Raw genomic sequence first — 22,704 nt, forward strand, 5'->3', positions numbered from 1 at the left:
TCCCCTCTGGTTATGTTGGTGCTGTTTTTGCCCTATTGCCTCCCATTATAATCACATTTTTTAAATGTAAATAAAATACAGCATATAATCATGCGTTCTCGCTTGTTTTGTCAGCTCATTATACCAGTAAAAATGACAGATTGTTCCTCTTCCCTACAGGGAAAAGAAGCAACACTAAAGAATGCATGATTCTACGCTGTCATGCCTTTCGATCAATAAATGTGATTATAATGGAAGTCAATGGAGCAAAAACAGTTTGAACAACACATAAGGGTTAAAGCCGCTCCTGTGTGATTATGATGAGATGATGAGCACTGCATTGTGGGATATTCATGCACGAGTAATGACATTTCATTTGATGTGTACTAATGCTGGAGGTAAATCTACCCACGTTAACAGATACTCTGATGGCTTAAAGCACAGAAAGTTCTAGATGTACATTTGAAGTCAAAAACTTTTCACTTTATTCACTTTAAACTTCATTGAAATGTATTATTATTATTTTCAATATTTGCCAAGTGCAAGAAATTTTACACAGTATTTCCTATAATATCTTATTATTCTGGAGAAATTTTGTTTGTTTTGAATTAATTTGACCAAAAAAATTTTTAAGGTGGATATTCATTCATTCATTCATTCATTCATTCATTTTCCTTCAGCTTAGTCTGTATTTTCAGGGGTCGCCACTGCAGAATGAACCACCAACTATTCCAGCATATGTTTTACGCAGCAGGTGCCCTTCCAGCTGCAACCCAGTACTGGGAAACGCCCATACACACTCATTCTCACACACTCATACACTATGCCAACACGGGGAGAACATGCAAATTCCACACAGAAACGCCAGCTGACCCAGCCAGGACTCAAACCAGCAACCTTCTTGCTGTGAGGCCACAGTGCTAACCACCATGCCACCTAAGCTCAATATTATTAACCCAGTTAAGCCTTTAAATGTCAGAATACTAGTATCTTGCAAAATAATTAATAAAAGAATACATTTTGACTTCAACTGTATTTGACTGAAATTGAACTCAACAGCACCAAACGGCTTGTTTCACAGTGAACGTTTCTTTTATATGGTAGATCCGAGTGCGTTTAGACCCTTTATGATGAAGTTAGATGAGGATTTTCTAATGCTTCAGAATAGATTACACACAAATATTTACTCTGTAGTTCCAGACGAACCAAGACTGTGTTTAGACTGGGCTATAATTGTTTTACATCCAGAATCACACTCGTTGCCCTTTGTATTTATTGCTAGTCTTCCCAGCAGGCGTCACACTTATTTTCACTGTTTCTGTAGTATTTCTCAAAGTCTTTGGAGAAGCAGTTCGTTTATTCTGAATAAACCTGAATGAGATTCATCTGCAGTGTGAATGATGACCTGTAGGGGATTATTTCAGCCCCTATTCTGTGCAAGAATGATAACGATGGCCACGTTTACACTTTAAAATGTGTTTTCATTAGTCCAATCACAAGTGGACGCCAGTAAATATATCAGTTTACACACTGGATGGGTTTGCTTCCATAGAGTAATAATCACTCGTGTTCATAAATAGGAATGTACTGAAGCTTAAGTGACTATTGCAAAACCATCTTCATATTTAATAGCATTAAAACAAACCCACTGGGGTCATTATTATTTTAAGCGTTGGCACCAATATTAACACAACTATGGGCATTCTGAGTTCAAGTCTCGACTCTCTGACCTTTCCCAAACTTTTGACAACAGTAAACTGAAACATTTTATTGTAATCAATTTCAATAAAGGTCTTCATCTGATGAAGGTTTAAGGGGATATGTTGAGGGAGCACTCAACCAAAACACAGATTACTGTGGGAATATAATGTTCCATTTACATCTTTGATTTGCTCTCCTGTTCACTTGTCCACCAGTTAACATTGGTTCATTCAACCAACAGTACTCTCATACATGTCTTACTGAACATCAGATAGAAACGCAAATGATTTTTGGCTGAACACTTGTGATCAGATCACTGAAAACATGTTAAAACCAAGTTGAAACGGGCCCGTATTAGCGTCCATGCTACAGGACGATATGCTTTTGCTAATTATGAAGTTGCAGTTTTGTCTCTTTAATTCAGGGGCGCCCAAACGCTGTCCTGGAGGACTGGTGTCCTGCAGAGTTTAGCTCCAACTCACTTAACACACCAGCCAGAAAGTTTCTAGTATACCTAGTAGCAGGTTCAGGTGTGTCTGATTGGGGTTGGAGCTAAACTCTGCAGGACACCGACCCTCCAAGAGCAAGTTTGGGCACCCCTGCTTTAATTATATGAGTTCTTTACAGTCAGAAAGATTTTAATAATCAGTTGTTGTTGTTTTACTAATGACCAGCTTTAATATAATCATTCTGAAAATGATTATAACTCTATCATACTACTGTGCCATTATTGTTGTAGCTCAGAGATGGGCAACTTTGGTCCTGGAGAACCACTGTCCTGCAGAGTTTTGCTGTAACCTTAATCAAATACACCTGAACATGCAAATCGTCAAGATCATAAGAAAGCTCCAGGCAGGAGTGTTTGATTAGGGTTGGAGCCAAACTCTGCAGGTCCTCTTGAACAGTAGTTCCCAATTCCAGTCCTCTGGACCCCCTGCCCTGCACATTTTGTATCTCTCTCTTTACTTGACACACAAGGATCAGTTCATGGATTTCTTTGTTAATGAGCTGATGATCTGAATCAGGTCTGTTAAGCATGGAAGACACACAAAATGTACAGGGCACGGGGCTGGAATTGGGAACCACTGTTCTAGAACTCAGTTAAAGCTGTAGTGAGGACTTCACTGTTCTCTGAGAGATAGAGCAACAGGCTTTATCCCTGTACTTATCATTCAGGTTTTATTCTTCCAGATCTGGTGAGGTGCGGCTTACAGTCACGACACACTCTTCCCTTGCTCTTTGAGTCCTCAGCTCAGAGTAGAGCCGATCGTCCAGTGTGGACACCAGTTTGTCTGATGGACTGATGTTGCCGAGTGTGTGATGAATATAGTCCAAATCCGGGTTTGCAGAATCTGGTATGAATGTACCTACATGTGAGCTTATCACACTTATTATCGGCGTATGTGGATCTGTGGGATGCGCAGTTGTTCCGGAGTCCTCTGGTGTTTCGCAATCCCTGGCAGTGTTGTCCTGTGATTTCAATGAAAAGAAATGTCGGTGTAAGTTGTTGCTGCTGTTGTTTGCGTTTTCTTCCAGGTCTGGAGCAGAACTTGGCTCTTCTAGGGGAGGACCATCATTTGCAGATTCCAGTCTGTCTTTTTCATTCTCAGGTGTTTCTGTACCTGTTGCTCCCTCGCTGGCCTCCTCATCTGCTGCACTAGCGATGCGAGGTAGGGTACTATGGTATCGTGTATCCAGTGGGTAGTTGGCGCTGTCACCTCTGCGTAGCGGATAGCAGCGTTGGCGCTCTAGGGATGGTGAGTATCGAGCGGCTCCGGGGTCACTGTACTGTTTGCTGCGCTGCCACTGCTTTCGGAGATGAATTCGGGATCGGTGCCGGTGTCGCAAAGATGGTGAACCCTGCTGGTCAAACTGGGGATCATGCCGTAGGAATTCATTAAAGAGCGCCTCTGTCTTCTCATCGATACTGTAGTCTCGGCGGCGCAATCGTAGCCTAGGTTTGGTCGTAGGTTGTGTCTCTTGGCTCTTGGGAAGCTCTGCCTCCAAACTTGCCTCATCCTCCAGTTCCTCTTTAAAAAGCCTTGCCTCAAAACTCTCACAAACAGTTCCTTTACGGCCAGAATTGGTGAAGAAGCGTCGTCGTTCAGATGCGGTCTTTCCAGAGCCGCTTCCGAACAGTCTGAATTCCTCTGGAGCTTTGCATGGAGCTTCAATCGAGGCGTAGCCACTGTCCATCTGCAGGAGCTTGCGGTTGTTTGTTTCTCCATCGCTCCCTCTTTCAGAGTCCAGACTCTCTCGTCCGTTTCTCCTCTGTCCAACATCCCTTATTGTGTCATCGTATGGCAGCTCCACATCCATATCATCATCAATGTCCTGCGACTGGTAGCTGGGGACACCTGTTCTGGAGGCTCCTGCAGAGCAGACGCTGTCGGCATCGCTGCGAGTGGAGTCTCTGTCGTTGCTGCTCAGGTCCGAGGAAGCATACTGCTCCAGAGACGCTCGCAGGCTCCAGATATCACGGTACAGACTGGGCTGATCCAGGCTCTCCAATTGACCCATGGCTCCAAACTCCTCCCCACCACATCCTGATGCTCCAGCCTCCATCTCCTCTCCGTCCTCGATCTCCAGAGGTCTGTGAGGTGAAGGGAATACTGGAGTTGTGTCTTTTGCCCTTGTGTCCATGTTGTTTGTGTGCTCCATTACAGCTTCTACCTCTAATCTGTAGGAGTGAACAGACAGGACTAAGAATCTGAGCCAAAAGGATGATTTCATTCAACAACAAACTCCAGAAAGAGAGGTAAACATAGTGTTATGGGTATAAGAATTTAAATGAAAATCTTCTAGTAGAGCCAGTGGGGAAAATAGGTTCACAGATGCATCATAGTTCATCTGCCAATGATTCTAAATTCGTTAATGTTAGTCAAGACTTAAACAACGAGCTGAGATTTAAGTGCTGAAAATGTATGTGCATTGGGGATGCCAAGAATTAGAGCAGAAGTGTCCAGTCCTTCCACAGGGGAATCTATTAATAATCATAATAATAATGCATTTTATTTGGAATGTACTTTTCTTAAACCCAAAGCTTTCAACTGAGCTCTACGGTCCAGTATATTACAGTACTGACCAATTCAATACAAGTCACCTTGATCAGGCTTGGGTTTCCAATACTGTACTGTACTGAACTGTAATTTTCAGTGGAAATGAACCATAACTAGCTAAACAAGGTCTTCAGGGCTGCTAGAAATGGTCAGGTAAGTGTGTTTGGGAGATCTGTGAGACACTAGAGGAGAGCTATCACCTGTTTCCCAGCTAGGAGATGAAGGGAAGTGAGTATTGTCAAGTAGGCATTAACCCTTACTCAAAATTGTTCCTTTACTTTTAACACATCCAAGAGCACACACACATGTTGAGTAAGGAGTGAGAGCACACAATAATTAGGGGTTCTGTGCTGTGCTCAGGGCAGCTGGTAATCAAAGATGGAGATCTTCAATTCCTGCCTGGACCGGGAATCAAACCTGCAACCTTTCGATTACAAGTCCTCCTCCCTAACCGTAGAGGCTAGTTTATACTTCTGCATCGAGTGCAGATGGATGGTCAGGCACAACCTTTGTGCAGTCACAGACCCTTTGATGTGGCTGACGCTGATGCACACCACTCAAATAATGTAATTGCACATGATGGCGATGCATTGTGTAACCTTTGTCATTGGTTGGCTTGGTATGGATGACAAATCTGAGCGGGGCCAAGAACCATAGAGTCAAAGCGAGCCCAATGGAATGAGTCCTTAACAATTGTGGAGTGCCGTGATGCTTACGATTGAAGCTGTTGCATTTCTGTGGGTTTCCGCATTGGAATGAGCGAGATTGAGCTATTTGTACATTAAGGTAGCTTTACAGGTTCTTCTGGTGTGAATGAAACAACCACGAAGAAACTCGACACAGAGGAACAAACAAACCCCATTGCCAACTTGTGTTTTGAAGGTGTTATTGCAGAGCAACACAAACAGAAATATAAATGTACAGCTAAACACAAGTTATGCGCTGTGACTTACGGCAATCACTCGACACAAAGGTATAATTTAGCATTTAGGCCACATCTGCCCCAGAGGTGTGTGTATGTGTACCTGCTCAGGGCAGATGGAGCTCCAGCAGTGGCATCTAAAGATCCAGCTGAGAGGCGTCTGGGCGGCTCCGTCTGCGGCTGAACACAAGATTTTCTCATCAGGAAATGATCAACTCCCTCATTCTGCAAGGTTTCTTCTTCTCCCTGATCCAGAGTCTCACTGGCCGCCCGCTGCCTCTGAAACACTCGCCTCCGAGGAGAACCTAGGAGGACACAAGAACAACCAGGAAAAAATGATAAATGTGTAGGATAAATAATGAGCTGTGCTCTGATAAACAGACATTTTATAGAGATGTTTTATAAGTGCAAGAGATATGACAGCGAGAGCTGAGAGATATGACACAGTGCATGAATGTGCATTAAGCACTTATATATTTAGCATGTGTTTGTTGTCTTGTTACAATCATATGCAACTTCTAGGGTTGGGTACCGAAACTCTGTGCCATTATGGCACCGGTACCTTTGTGACCGGTATACACCGGACCAAATCAGCTTATGAATTTCGGTGCCTAATTCCATTGCCACTGGTGCTGCGACGAGTGTAAAGCAGGTCCCACACCAGCTGAGAGGCGCATCGCCATGCATTTTAGAATTCAGAAGTCGGCAGCTGTCCGCAGCGCCCAGTCATGACTTGGGACACTTCATATTTCTGCTGCGCCACAGAGCGCCATCTGAATAGTTTCATTTTAAATAACATGCTAAGCCCCAAACCCAGAAAAAAGCTGTTCCCTGATTTTGATGACAGCCTTTCCACAGGTTAGTAGAAAGCTAATGTAATGTTAATAGCATAATGCTAATCTTGGATTCATTCTAACAAACGATCAAAAGAAATATATTAATGCAATTCTTATATATAAAATATAAATTTGTTTACGTTGAACTTATTATAAATATAGATTTATACAGTTCAATTATAAGGATTAAAATGTATTTCTTATTTATTTTTTTGTCAAATAATTTGTGGCTAAATAAAGTATTGGTTCAGGCACCGTTTTGGCACCGGTACCATTTTTAAAGTATCGATTTAGCACCGGTATTGAAATAATCCCAAACCATACCCAACCCTACTAATATCACTATATACAAGTTAAACTAAGACACAGTTTAATAGACCTTACACCTCTCTGGGGGTGATGTTGAATACATTTATAATCTGATAATCTCGTATTTTGCGTTCCAACAAGCTGTAATGCTTCACAAAACTGCTAACTCCTCTTGAAAGCCTCATGTTTTCAAAATAAGGGTCCCGCCTAGATAAATAAGGGGGAATGATATTGCAAATGACATTGTTGTAATCGCACTAGGGAACTTACAATATGAAAAACAGTACAATATGGATCACAAGTGCCGTCAGTTCACAGTTTGGTCATATCCCTGTTTTGTTCTGTTGATGTATGATCCAAATATTGGTAGCTCCAAACAGATGTAAATATGAGCGGATTGTGCTGCGGTTCTATGGAGGTCCCAGTGTAGCCGCCATTATGGCTCTTTTTTTTTGTTTGCCACAGGTCACATGACTGAACACTATCGATAGCGCAGGATTTGAAGAAGGGAATCACATCCGTTTGCAGAGATGCATTGATGTGGTTCAAGAGAATGAAAAGGAAAGGGTTTCAGAAATCAGATCAGAGTAACATGTGAAGGGGCCGGCTGTAAACAGCAGCTAAGACTGCAGCTCATTTTCCACGAGCTCAGGGGCAGGTTTTGGCGCTAAAGAGCCGTGAAGACTCCCTCATTCCTCAGTAATGAGCATTTGATGTAATAAATTATTATTAAATGAGCCGCGGCACTGACTGACCTTTCACATCAGCTGAAGATTAATCTGATTATGGTGTAATTCATTTATCAGTGAGCAGCTTTTGTCCTGTGAGACTCAGAGATATCTCACAGAGATCACATGACTGCCACTAAACCGAGCTACTCTAGCCGTATTGATCCGCTATTGATTTCTCTGGTCCACGATCAATCAGAGCTGAATAATCTCAGCTGGTGTGAACCTGTATTTGAGCTGATTGTGTTTCACAGAGGAATCATCATGAAGATTCATTCAACAACAAAACATTTGAGAATGTGTGTGTGTGTGTGTGTGTGTGTGTGTGTGTGTGTGTACCTCGTGTGTCCAGGCTGGCCGCTCTCTGCATGGTCTCCTGTCTCCACTTCTTGACGCTGAACAGCGGAGCGGCCCCCTCCAGGCTGGCATGGCGGCGCAGCTTCGACAGGAAGTGGAACATGCCGCCCTGAGCAGCTGGACAGGAAGTGGAATCTCTGTCCGTCAGCAGACTGTGGCTCATCACCTCAATCTGGAGGTCACACAGAGGTCACAGCTTCAACACTCCAGTCCAGAGTTAGTAAAGCGTGTGTGTGTGTGTGTGTGTGTGTGTGTGTGTGTGTGTGTTTCCTCACGGTTTGTGATCGTGTGTGTTTCAGGCTGGAGTTCAGAGAGTCTCCAGGAAGAGCAGAGCTGGAGTTCTGAACACTCCACTGTCCTGCAGCGTCCGGCACAGCAGCGTCAGATGCCTGTGCACACACACACACACACACACACACACATATATATATATTATACACACATGCACAGCACACACACAAATGCATACAGGCGCATACCTGCATCCACATACATACACACACCTGGAATATGGCGAGTGGTGTGTGTGTGGAGGGCTGTTGCTGAAGCGGCACGCTGCTCTCTGCAGATTCACACTCCATGATGGTCAGGATCTTCAGCATCTGCAGGTGCGTCAGACGGGCCTTCTTCAGGTGGTGGAAGTCTCCTTCTGTCAGCGTGTACCTGACAGGTGCAGATCGACATATGAGTCACATGCGTATGAGCCTGTCTGACCTTTGACCTTCAGATGAGCCTGTCTCAACTTTGAGCTTCATATGAGCCTGTCTGACCTTTGACCTTCATATGAGCAAGTTTGAACTTTGACCTTCAAATCAGCCCGTCTGATCTTTGACTTTCATATGAGGTAGTCTTACCTTTGACCTTTGTATGAGTGAGTTTCATATCAGCCTGTCTGACCTTTGACCTTCATATAAGCAAGTATGAACTTTGACCTTCACATGAGAGCAAGTTTCTGCTTCGACCTTGCCATTGGTATGAGCCTGTGACCTGTGGACCATCATATATGTGAGAGTTTGAGCTTCAAATATGCGAGTTAAACTCTTGACCTTTTGTGTGAGCAACTGACCTCTTAACCTCACTATGAGAAACTTTGACCTTTGACCTTTATACAAATGAGTATGACCTCTTGAACTAAGTACAAGCAAGTAGGACATTTCAACCTTGATGTGAGCCTGACCTTTAACCTTCGTGCAAGCAACTGTGATTTTTGACCTTGGATTGAGCGTGTCTGACCGTTTGACCTTCATATGAGCATGCCAGACCTCTTGACCTCTGTATGAGCAACTTTGACCTTTGACCTTTGTATGAATGTGACTTATTAAACTTTGTACATGCTAGAATGAACTTTTGACCTTCATGTGAGTCTGACCTTTGACCTTCTTAGAAGCAAGAATGATTTTTGATTTTAGCATGAGCATGTCTGACCATAGATATATACACTAGATATCGCATATGGACCCTGAGCATGTGTCAGTAGCGCCGCCACATTTGTACATTTGTACACTAGTCGAGACTAAAGCCAGTGTGAAGATGCTGGACTTCACACTAAACACTCTGCTTATGCTAGATCTGTTGAAGAAATTCAGCAAACAATTTAAATTAAATATGACAACGAGACGCTGCGGTGCCAGTAACTGGTGTTATTGTCGGTTAAGTGAACAAGTCGTTCATAACAGAGATTCATTCACAAACGAACCGCTCCCTAAAATTGCGGTTCTATTGACGCATTCATTCCAATAGACACCAATGGCATAGGCGACATCTAATGTAAATATCTATGATGTCTGACTCTGAAACCTTCATATAGGTGTGTCTGACCTTCGCCCTTTCTCCGAGTCTTTGGTGCTCTGCTCATACATGGCTGCCTCATTGAAGGAGACCCGTCGGCCGGTGCAGGACGCAGACAGGAACTGCTCAGCATCCACATCTCCATGACAACTGGAGGTAGACAGAGACTCTCCGCTCTCCAGTCTGATGGCCACATCTGAAGATGAACAACAATAATATACATGCTGTCTAACTGTGTTATCGTCAACTCTGTTACAGTCAACTCTGTTACTGTCAACTGTGTTATAGTCAACTCTGTTACCGTCAACTCTGTTTCCTTTAACTGTGTTACCTTCAACTCTGCTATCGTCAACCCTGTTACTTTCAAATGTCACTGGCAACACTGTTATCTTTAACTTTGTTATCGTCAACTCTGTTACTGTCAACTCTGTTATCGTCAACTCTGTTACTGTCAACTCTGTTATCGTCAACTCTGTTACTGTCAACTCTGTTACCGTCAACTCTGTTACTGTCAACTCTGTTATCGTCATCTAAATTATACATTTGTTGTAAATCATTCCAGTTTAAGGAAAATTAATGTCTACAGTTTAAGGTAAATGCTAGTATCTTTATTTATGCACTTAATAGAGGAAAGCCTATATCTAAAGTTTTTAATCTCTGTCTCCTTGAGTGCTTGACTGTGTTTGTGTTTTACAGTGGGTTTACCGTGAACGGGCTGACTCTCCTCTATGTATGTCGTGTTGGTCTTCTCCAGGTCATCACTGGCTCTAAATATTGGAAGAACACAATCATCATCATCATCATCATCTTCAACATCATCATCCTCACTGCTGAAGCTTCTGATCTGTTGGTTAGTTTACTTTCTCCAATTAAAGGTGCTGCATGTACATTTCTGACTGTCCTAATGCCTAAAACACCATAACATGTTTGCAGAAATTTAAGAATCAAGCTAACAGCATACTAGTTTAACTAAAAAACAAAACAATGCTTAAGCTATTACCTGTGTGTGTGAGAGAGTTTGTGCATGCGTGCATTTGTGTGTGAGTGACCGAGAGAGAGAGAGAGAGAGAGAGTGTGTGTGTGTGTGAGTGTGTGTGAGTGTGTGTGTGTGTGTATGCGCACCTGGAGTATCGTCGTCCCCCTCGACAGCAGCGGTGACAGAAGATCAGCAGTAGTGAGAGAATGATCAGCGTCCCGCTGGCGAACACACACACCAACACCAGCAGCAGGACATAGTTCTCCTGTGATCCTGACGCCAGAGGAACGTCCTGACACACACACACACACACACACACACACACACACATAATCTAAATGAGCAAAACAATGTGCTTTTTCTGCTGTTTTCATCACTGAGACGTCACGCTGGACTCTTCTGACTCCAAACAGTCCAGAAACACACAGTTTGTTTTAGTTTTTATATATTTTATAGTAGAAGACAACATTATTTGCCCTCCGCTAAATTTCTATTGGGTGGCACGGTGACTCAGTGGTTAGCACTGTGGCCTCACAGTAAGAAGGTCTCTGGTTTGAGTCTCGGCTGGGTCAGTGTGTGTTTCTGTGTGGAGTTTGCATGTTCTCCCCGTGTTGGTGTGGGTTTCCTCCGGGTGCTCCGGTTTCCCCCACAGTCACTTTAAGCTGAATACTAATGTCTTGAAGAATATCCTGTCAAATATCATGTGCTGTCATCATGGCAAAGAGAAAAGAAATCAGATTATAAATGTATTGTGGAAAATCTCTCTGTTAAGCAGCACTTAATAATTATTTTTAAGCAGAAAATAATGAATAATTCAGCGCAGGGCGAATCATTTAACCTCCAGCTGTACATCAGTCTATCCGTCATCAGAATGATTAATAACTCTTCATGACTCTTCAGGAGCAGATCTGCAGATTCTGAGTGAGAAATGAGGACACGCGGGCTAAAATTAGAGACGAGGAAGGCCTTGAGCCTGTGTGTGTGTGTGTGTGTGTGCGTGTGTTTGTGTGTGTGTGTGTGTGTGTGTTTCTGGTTCTGCGTATTCAATGTGAAGCAGAGAGACGTCAGCGCTCAAACACTGATGCTGATTTTCCATGCGTGACGAGTGTTCACTAATTAGTGAGCAGGTGCTGTAACACACACACACACACACACACACACACATGTCCTCTGAGGGGCATCCCTCATGACATGGAGAGAATCTTCATGACAACCACATCTCCATGAGGCCCCTTCACACCTGAGGAGTTTCCTCACCTCCAACAACACCCACACACACACACACACACACACAATCAATCATACAGAAACTCACAATTACATACACACACATACAGGCACTCACACACAATCATACAAGCACTCAATCACACACACTCTAACAGATACAATCATACAGGCACTCACAATCACACACACACAAACATACATGCAGTCACACACACACACACACAATCATACAGACCACTCATACACAAACATACAGGCACTCAATCATACACATCAACAAACATACAACCGTACAATCACACACACACAAACACTAGCACAAACACATTCACTTACTAAAACACTCAAACACACTTACAGTGCATCCAGACAGTATTGATAGCACTTGACGAGCTCTAAACTGGAGCTCAGGTCCATTCTGTTTCCACTGATCATTCTTGAGATGTTTCAGCAGCTTCATTGGAGTTCACCTGAGGTCAATTCAGCTGATTGGACATGATCTGAAAAGGCCTACACCTGTCTATATAAGGGCCCAGGGTTGACAGTGCATGTCAAAGCACAAACCAAGCATAAAGACAAAGGAACTGTCTGTAGACCTCCAAAACAGGATTGTCTGGAGGCACAAGGCTGGGGAAGGTTACAGAAACATTTCTGCTGCTCTGAAAGCTCCAATGAGCACAGCGGCCTCCATCATCCGTAAGTGGAAGATGTTTGACCACCAGGACTCTTCCTAGAGCTGGCCGGCCATCTAAGCTGAGTGATCGGGGGAGAAGGGCCTTAGTGAGGGAGGTGATCAATAACCCGATGGTCACTCTGTCTGAGCTCCAGCATTCTTCTGTGGAGAGAGGAGAATCTTACAGAAGGACAACCATCTGTGCAGCAATCCACCAATCAGACGGAAGGGACTCCCCGCCAGGAATTTGCCAAAAGGCGTCTGAAGGACTCTCAGACCATCAGAAACTAAACTCTCTGCTCTGATGAGACTCAAACTGAACTCTTTGGAGTGAACGCCAGGCGTTACGTTTGGAGAAAAGCAGACAGCGCTCATCACCAGGCTAACAGCATCCCTACAGTGAAGCATGGTGGTGGCAGCATCATGCTGTGGGGATGTTCTTCAGCAGCAGGAACTGGAAGACTAGTCAGGATAGAGGGAAAGATGAATGCAGCGATGTACAGAGACATCCTGAATGAAGACCTGCTTCAGAGTGCTCTTGACCTCAAACTGGGGCGACGCTTCATCTTCCAGCAGGACAATGACCCAAAGCACACCGCCAAAATATTAATGGAGTGGCACAACAACAACAACTCGGTGAATGTCCTTAAGTGGCCCAGCCAGAGCCCTGACCTAAATCCTATTGAACATCTCTGGAGAGATCTGAAAATGGCTGTACACCGTCGCTTCCCATCCAACCTGATAGAGCTTGAGAGGTTCTGCAAAGAGGAACGGGCCAAAATTCCCAAAGACAGGTGTGCCGAGCTTGTGGCATCATATTCAGAAAGACTTGAGGCTGTAATCACTGCCAAAGGAGCAGAGACAAAGTGTTGAGCAAAGGCTGTCAATACTGATGTACATCTGATCTTACAGCTTTTTATCTTTAATAAATCTGCAACAATTTCAAAAACTCTTTTCCACATTGTCATTATGGGGGATAGTGTGTAGAATGTTGAGGAAATACAAAATAATTTAATCCATTTTGGAATAAGGCTGGAATATAAACAAATGTGGAAATACTGAAGCTCTGTCAATACTTTCTGCATGCACTGTACGTACACTAACATACAATCATACAGCCACTCACACACACTCACTTATTCACACTCACTCTCACGCATACACACACACACACACAAAACAAACACCATGGTATAAATAAATAATAAATCAATGGATCTTGAAATAAACGTGTGTGTATATTCGCCCAGATTCCTAGATTAAATGTAAACGTGTGTGTTTCTGGATTTGATCAATGTCCACGTGGTGTGTATAGCTGACTGTAGAGGCTGTGTGTGGAACACACGCTGCACATCATATGGTGGAAATGATTCTGAACTCCGCCAATAACACAAGCTGTCCTTGTTTTTCTCCACAGCGGACGCAGTACAGAGAAACACAGATTTCAGACAGACTCTGAGAGAAACGTGTGTGTGTGTGTGTGTGTGCGTGCGTGCGTGCGTGCATGTGTCAGTTGTGGGTGTGTCAGTTGTCAGTGGTGGGTGTGTCAGTTGTGGGTGTGTCAGTTGTGGGTGTGTCAGTTGTGGGTGTGTCAGTTGTCAGTGGTGGGTGTGTCAGTTGTGGGTGTGTCAGTTGTGGGTGTGTCAGTTGTGGGTGTGTCAGTTGTCAGTGGTGGGTGTGTCAGTTGTGGGTGTGTCAGTGTGTCAGTTGTGGGTGTGTCAGTGGTGGGTGTGTCAGTTGTCAGTAGTTCAGAACTGTCAGTTAGTTGTGGTGTGTTGTACTCACAGTGGTGAGGCGGGTCTGTATTGGAGACTCATCACTCATGGTCCAAAAGTGTGTGTTTCACACCTGAAGAGCAGAGGAGAACATGACAGACAGACAGACAGACAGGTGTTTACTCATCAGTCTGAATCATCCAACATGAGCAGATTCACTGCAGAAGACCCATCTGTCCAACACACACACACACACACACACACACACACACACACTCCATTCAGATGACCTGACACACTTATTAGCATGTTTTATCCAGTGAAGGTTTGTTGAGTATTACTGTGGTCAACATTCAGCTGTTTTAGTTCTTCAACATTAACAAAAATAAGAGATGTTGTTGTGGTAAACAACTGAGAAGAGCCCTTCAGCTGCTGCGCTGCTCATGCATACACATCTCATACTCCAGTCTGAATATTCCTGGATGTCTCCTCATCATATAGACCATAATAAATGTCTTTCTGTTCTTCATTTTCCACTTCTATTATGTTTAGATTGTGTATATTTGTGATGCAGGTCGTGTGAAGTGAAGCAATCGAGATGCACTGGACTGTGACACACACTGGTAGGACTAATGAAACCCACACACACACACACACGCACACACACACGTCCAGTCAGTGAAGGAGAAGCTATAAACACAGTTAAACAGCCACTTCATCCGGCACTCATTAAGTCTGTGAGCGACACACACGCATTTAAACAGCTTCCTGTGCCTCGCTCACTGAGTATTCATGAGGACACACACACACACACACACACACACACACTCCTGAGCAGGGCGAGAGATGCCCACTGATGTCATCTCAGGCATTATGGGATTGATGGAGGATGCTGTGGTGTTCAGTGCTGAGCTGCAGAAAAGTAGGACACAGAATCTAAAATACAGCACACACACACACACACACACACACACACACACTCTCATTAACACGTCACATCTGCACACTGCAGGCTGTGTGAATGCACTGCACTGGCCAGATATTCTACAGTGTTGATCATAGATGAATCTCAGATCTCTCTATACAGGAACACTCTCTACAGTAATGTGTGTATTTTAATATGTTGGAGATAATATTCTACAGCAATTCAATAAACAGGAAACATCAAGACAAACATAAAACAAATAATACCATTTACTCTACATTTTGTAGTTTGTCATTGATGTTTGCCATAACTCGCTCTAATGTAAATGTCTTCTCTCTCATGTCCTAAAGATGACCACTCTTATTTTAATGAATATAACTGTTGAATAGACCTGATCTGCTTAAATGCACCATGTTGTCTATATTCACTAAGAAACAGACAGGAATATTCATTTTCTAAGGGTGTGTGCTGATTTAAGCTGAGCACTGTATATTTACTGACCATTAAACTCTTTATTTATTTTAATACAGAATATGTGATGCCTGATTTTAATGTATTTTATAAAAGCCATGTTGATATAATCCCCGCACACACACCATGCATGTATATATGATATGTGATGCCTGAACATGATGCACAGTTCATCATATCTGTGATTGTGTAGTCATATATAGGCTCCTCTGTGATGTATGGGTAGTGTGTAATGCAGATGGTGTGTGTGTATGGCGCGTCATGAGGCTGCTGTAGTGTCTTATGTAAGTGACTGATGGCTCTTTCTGCGCTCTTTTGTTATTCTCTGGTTGATCTCGCGCGCCGCTAGTAACGCTAGTAAACCGCGCGCTGACGTCATTAGTTCTGTTTGATCGCTTCTGTTTAAATGTTGACGCGACGCGGTGAAACGAAACGCGTCCACATTCCGCGACGCGACACGCGGTGTGTTCCGTTCCACTCGCGGCGGGTTCATTAGAGACGCGTCAGAAAACGCATTGTTTTATGAATGGATGAGTGTGACGCGCGCTGAAACGCATCGCCAGTAAACGCGCGGGACGCTACAGATGTGTCGTTAGCCCCAGGGATCACTCACCTATCAGTAATTCATGCCGTCCGAGCGCGGGACGCGTTATAAGCGCTCACCAATGGCGCGACGCTCCGTTCATTTCATCCTAATGGCAGCCGAGTTTATGAATGAAGCGGAGATGAAGCCACGCCCACTGATGACGCGCGTGCGGATTCTCCTCATGTGCGTCAGAGAGAGGAGGAGGAGGAGGATGAAGATGATGAAGGAGCTGCAGAAGAGAAGCAGGAGACGCTCATTCATGAGGAGAGGAGATTCCTGCACATCTCACTCTCCATCTTCATCATTATCATTACTAGCTTTATAATCATCATCATCATTATCTTTACCTTCATCTTCATCATTATAATCTTCATCATCATCATCTTCATTATTTAACCTTCATCCTCATCATCTTCATCGTTATAATCTTCATCTTCTTCATCATCATTATATATTTACCATCATCATTATAAAATTCATCATCATCATCATCTTCATCATCATCATCATCATCATTATAAAATTCATCTTCATCATCATCTTCATCATCATCATCATCATTATAATATTCATCATCATCATCGTTATCTTCATCATCATCATCATCATCATATTCATCTTCATCATCTTCATTATGTTATTCATCATCATCTTCATCATCATCATCTTCATCCTCTTTATCATATTCATCTTCATTATGTTATTCATCATCATCATCTTCATCGTCATCATCATCATCTTCATCCTCTTGAGTGCTGCTGTTACTGCAGGGTGAATGTGATGAATACTGCATATGAACTGTTATATTTAGAATCACGCTGTCCACAGAAATCAGCTCTTACTGTTTATTTATTCAGTGCAGAGGACAAACAAACAAACAAACAGACACATACTGCACACAAACAAACAAACACATTACACACAAACAAACACACTGCAAACAAACAAACAAACAAACAAACAGACTCTGCACACAAACAAACAAACACCTTACACACAAATAAACAAACACACTGCACAAACAAACAAGCACATTACACACAAACAAACACACTGCACACAAACAAACAAGCACATTACACACAAACAAACACACTGCACACAAACAAACAAACACCTTACACACAAACAAACACACTGCACACAAACAAACAAGCACATTACACACAAACAAACACACTGCACACAAACAAACAAATGAACAAATAAACAGACTCTGCACACAAACAAACAAACAAATAAACAGACTCTGCACACAAACAAACAAACAAACACCTTACACACAAACAAACAAACAAGCACACTGCACACAAATAAACAAACACATTACACACAAACACACACTCATACACTACGGCCAATTTAGTTCATCAATTCCCCTATAGCGCATGTGTTTGCTTTGTAGCCTCACAGCAAGAAGGTCTCTGGTTCGAGTCTCGGCTGGGTCAGTGTGTGTTTCTGTGTGGAGTTTGCATGTTCTCCCCGTGTTGGTGTGGGTTTCCTCCGGGTGCTCCGGTTTCCCCCACAGTCCAAACACATGCGCTATAGGGGAACTGATCAACTAAACTGGCCGTAGTGTATGAGAGTGTGTTTGGATGTTTCCCAGTGATGGGTTGCAGCTGGAAGGGCATCCGCTGTGTAAAACATATACTGGATAAGTTGGTGGTTCATTCCGCTGTGGTGACCCCTGATTAATAAAGGGACTAAGCCAAAAAGAAAGTGAGTGAATGAAGTTTAATGGTTAGAATGAAAATGAAATATATTTGCATATTAAAATTATTTTGAAAAAATCTAAATTAAATCTATTGAATGCAGCTTGAACTGCCACCATATCCAGCTCCAGTTGCCAGATCAGCTTTGCAGGTTGGAGCCTTGTCATGGACCCCTTTCTTTAATTTCCACCACAGATTTTCAATTGGATTGAGATCTGTATTATTGGCAGGCCATGCCATTGACCTTACATGTCTTTCCTGTAGGAAGTTTTCACAGAGTTTGCCCCATGGCATGATGCATCATCACCCTGAAAAACTCAACCAAACCTCCTTTCAGTTGATGGAAGAAGAAAAGTGTCCAACATCTCAATATAGACTTGAGGATTTATAGAGGATGTAACGGCTGTCATCTCTCCCACACCTCTGCCTGACATATCAATAATGACTGGGGAAATTTGCATGTCCTTTGTTCAAGTCTTCAGGCAGTTGTCTTCAGTTGCTCAGATTGCACTGCAGCAGGTCTGCATCCAGACCCCTCTCGACCTCACAGCAGGTGATTGGTGAAGAGGAGACAGAGTGATGAAGCGTGATTATGATATGGGGATGGTTAGGAGTCCATGATGGACAGAGGCCAGTGGGCAGGTTTGGTTACACCCCTACACTTTTTGAAGGACATCCTGGGATTATTATTGAGCACAGAGAGTCAGGACCTCTGAAAGACGGCGCTCACTGACAGTAGTGGTGCTCCTGTTTCCTCCACAGTCCAAACACATGCGCTATAAGGGAATTGATCAACTAAACTGGCTGTATTGTATGAGTGTGTGTGTGAGAGAGTGTGTATGGGTGTTTCCCAGTACTGGGTTGCAGATGGAAGGGCATCTGCTGTGTAAAAGATATGCTGGAATAGTTGGCGGTTCATTCCGCTGTGGCGACCTCTGCTTAATAAAGGGACTAAGCTGAAAAGAAAATGAATGAATGATTGAATAAGATATTATAATCCTTCAGAATAATCACACTTCACTCATGTTTAGTCTTCTGTATCTCCTGCTTCATCAGGGGTGTGGAAATGAACCACTAATTCTATCCTGAACTCCTTTTACTATAACTGAAGGAGTGTAAATGATCAGTGTGTGTGTTTCAGTCTGATGTGGATCTGCTCAATCCTCCGCTGATGAGCTGCTGCAGCTCATCTGACTGACACACGGCGGCGCTGCGTCCCCTCACTGAACACATGAGGAGGAGAACAGCAGAGCAGGCGGTGAGTGTATATGCCTATAGTCTATGAAAAGGGCATGTGATTCTAGTGTGTGTGTATTTATGAATGTGTGTATAGTGAGTGTGAGAGTGTATGAGTATTATGTGTGTGTGTTCCAGAGATATCAGAGAGCAAGAGGAGATGTCCCTCAGATGACACACACACACACACACACACACACACACACACACACACACACATGCACATATACTCTACAGAAAAAACAGCCTAGGCTGGTTGGCTGGTTTTAGCTGGTCGACCAGCCTGGTTTTAGAGGGGTTTTGGCCATTTCCAGTCTGGTCTTAGCTGGTCAGGCTGGAAAATGACCAGCTAAATCCAGCTAAAAGCTTGACCAACCTGGTTTATGCTGGACATAGCTGGTTTTAGCTGGTCATCTCCCAGCCTGACCAGCTAAGACCAGACTGGAAATGGCCAAAACCCCTCTAAAACCAGGCTGGTCGACCAGCTAAAACCAGCCAACCAGCCTAGGCTGGTTTAAGCTGTTTTTTCAGTAGGGTATACACAAACAGCAGGCCCGGCCCTTACCAATTTGGTGCCCTAGGCAAGATTTCAGGTGGCGCCCTGTCGAAAATAAAGCGAAAGCACAACTCTCTTGAACAGCACTTGTAATTATATCTCATTTGAGATGGGCTCTGTGTTGACTGTACTTTCACTATTCATAGAAAGTTTAAACTTACGGGGCAAATACAGGGAAAACCGGAGAGTTGACAAGCGTCATGCTAATTATTAATAGCGTTATCCATCGCGGATACAGTAATGTAAGCATCTTTGTCGTAACATTACCTCTGTTTGTCATGTTTTTCCTCCTCTTCTTTTCTTTTCTGCCTCCCCTGTGCTCTAGACAGTTTGGGGTGTTTTGGCATTGAGCATGTTGACCCATCAAAACTAGACACGGTAGCAGGTAAAGTCTAATTATTCTGAAGAGGGGGGAGCGTCTGAGACGAGTGTTATATTATTATACTATACTACTACTACTTAGTAGGCTATACACTATGCAGTTAATGTAATCATTATAGTTAATGTTCATGATACCAGCTAGTTTTAAGTATAGCGGAAGTTACACTTTTTTTATCTTCCCCTATTTCTGGCACCCCCCTGGACGCACGGCGCCCTTAGCATTTGCCTATACTGTCTATGCCACGGGCCGGCCCTGACAAACAGACTCCCCCACAGATGCAGTGGGGCAAAACAGAGTTCTGCCACCGAACAAGAGGAGAGAGGCCCGTCACGCTCATCATATACATCAGCTATGAGAGACAAACTGAGAAAAACCAAACCCAGAGAATCACACTGGAGGATTTGGGATTAATTAATTGGTAAATGATGGTGGACAGTAGGCATTTGGTTAGTAGTGAAGGCTCATCTCAGTGCTTTATGTACCCTTTACTGGGGGTGACAGAGGTCAGACATTTTCTGTAAGTCTTCACAGGGTTTTCACACACTGTTGCTGGTGTTCTGGCCCATTTTGACACACACACACTCACAAACATAAAATACACACACACGTAAATACACACAAACATATAAATACACACACACACACACACACACACGTAAATACACGCAAACATAACTACACACACACTCACATACATAGACACACCCTCACTTACACACACACTGGAGTGTGATTATGATGATGAGCTCTTCTTTATAAACATGTTAAACAAGAATACATTTCCTGCTCACACACACACACACACACACACACACACACCCTGACTCATTACTGTAATCTGTCTCATGCATGTCTGTCAGTCAGTCATAAAGCACGCATCACTGTTACAGGAATGTCCTGTTCCAGGCTCAGTGCTGCAGCGTCACCCGCACACACACACACACACACACACATTTTCTGCATTCCAGAGAGATTCTGGCACAGACACACACACTCAGACCCAGAGCTGAAGATTCAGCAGATTCCTGAAGAAGAGGAAGAGGAAGAGCAGCAGCTGAGTCACACCTGAGACATGCTGGGGTGAGTCACTGCACGACAATACACACACACACACACACACACACACACACACACCTCACACCCACACCCACACACACACATTCAGTCAACAAACACAGTCATCTCACATATCAGTGATCACAATACACACTCACACACATCACAACCACAGAAACACACACTCATACAAGCACACACATCTCAACACACAAAACACATATCAGTGATCACAATACACACACGTCTACACACACACACACACACACACACACACACACACACACTCACACACACACACAGAAACACACATTCAGTCAACAAACACAGTCATCTCAACACATATCAGTGATCACAAAACACACTCACAAGCACACATCTCAACACACACACACACACACACACATCACAACCACAGAAACACATATCAGTGATCACAATACACACACTTCTACACACACACACACACACACATACACACACATCACAACCACAGAAACACACACTCATACAAGCACACACATCTCAACACACAAAACACATATCAGTGATCACAAAACACACACTTCTACACACACACACACACACACACACATACAAGCACACATCACAATCACAGAAACACACACACACACTTCATAAAACGCTCACACAAAACATACACACTCATAAAAGCACACACATCTCAACACACACAACACATATTAGTGATCACACACACACAAGCACACATTCACAAACACAACATATATCACAAAACACACACACTTACATCACAACACATTAATGATCACAAACCCAACACACATCAGTGATCCAAATACATAGACATCACAAAACACACACATACACACACACACACACACACACTCACTTAAACTCAACATCGTTAGTGTTTTCAGTTTTAGACTATCTCTATAATCTAAACTAATCTAAACACACACACACACACACACACACAGCTGTGTTCACAGGAACATCAGTATCTCTCAGTTATCAGACACACAACAACTCATCCTGCAAATAACAATGAAAACAGATAACAGACTCTTCTGAACAAACACACACACACAACTGCTGCAACCCATCTCTGGGAAACCTCCACACACACTTATACACACTCAGACTCTATGGACAATTTAACCTATCCAGTTCACCTGTACCACATGTGTTTGGACTGTGGGGGAATCCGGAGCACCCGGAGGAAACCCACACCAACACGGGGAGAACATGCAAACTCCACACAGAAACACCAACTGACCCAGCCGGGACTTAAACCAACGACCTTCTTGCTGTTAGGCGACAGCACTACCTACTGCGCCACTGCGTCGCCCTACTGTCATCATGGCAAAGAGAAAATAAATCAGTTATTAGAGATGAGTTATTAACACTATTATGATTAGAGATGTGTTGGAGAAATCTGCTCTCTGATAAACAGAAATTGGTCTATTTATATATACGTGTACTATTATATACTATTTATATATATATGTATATGTGTGTGTGT

The 22,704-nt window shown here is 43.3% G+C and overlaps 1 protein-coding gene across 2 annotated transcripts; it reads right to left on the bottom strand.

Moving 5' to 3' along the window:
* Positions 1–520: 520 nt before the first annotated feature.
* On the bottom strand, positions 521–16,355 carry LOC130214944 (voltage-dependent calcium channel beta subunit-associated regulatory protein). Of its 2 annotated transcripts, XM_056446825.1 has the most exons (10): positions 16,283–16,355; positions 14,344–14,406; positions 10,802–10,947; positions 10,385–10,446; positions 9,710–9,875; positions 8,395–8,554; positions 8,167–8,280; positions 7,874–8,063; positions 5,765–5,966; positions 521–4,360 (listed from the first exon to the last, which is right to left on the bottom strand). In XM_056446825.1, the coding sequence occupies exons 2-10, from the start codon at positions 14,380–14,382 to the stop codon at positions 2,860–2,862; spliced, it is 2,580 nt and encodes an 859-aa protein (XP_056302800.1). In that variant the 5' UTR covers positions 14,383–14,406; positions 16,283–16,355; the 3' UTR covers positions 521–2,859. The 2 variants fall into 2 exon arrangements, with proteins under 2 accessions (XP_056302800.1, XP_056302808.1); XM_056446833.1 differs by lacking the exon at positions 16,283–16,355 and having other exon boundaries at positions 14,344–14,490.
* Between the last annotated feature and the right edge of the window lie 6,349 nt (positions 16,356–22,704).

The sequence above is a fragment of the Danio aesculapii genome, chromosome 2 (assembly GCF_903798145.1).
Source record: "Danio aesculapii chromosome 2, fDanAes4.1, whole genome shotgun sequence".
NCBI classification, from domain to species: domain Eukaryota; kingdom Metazoa; phylum Chordata; class Actinopteri; order Cypriniformes; family Danionidae; genus Danio; species Danio aesculapii.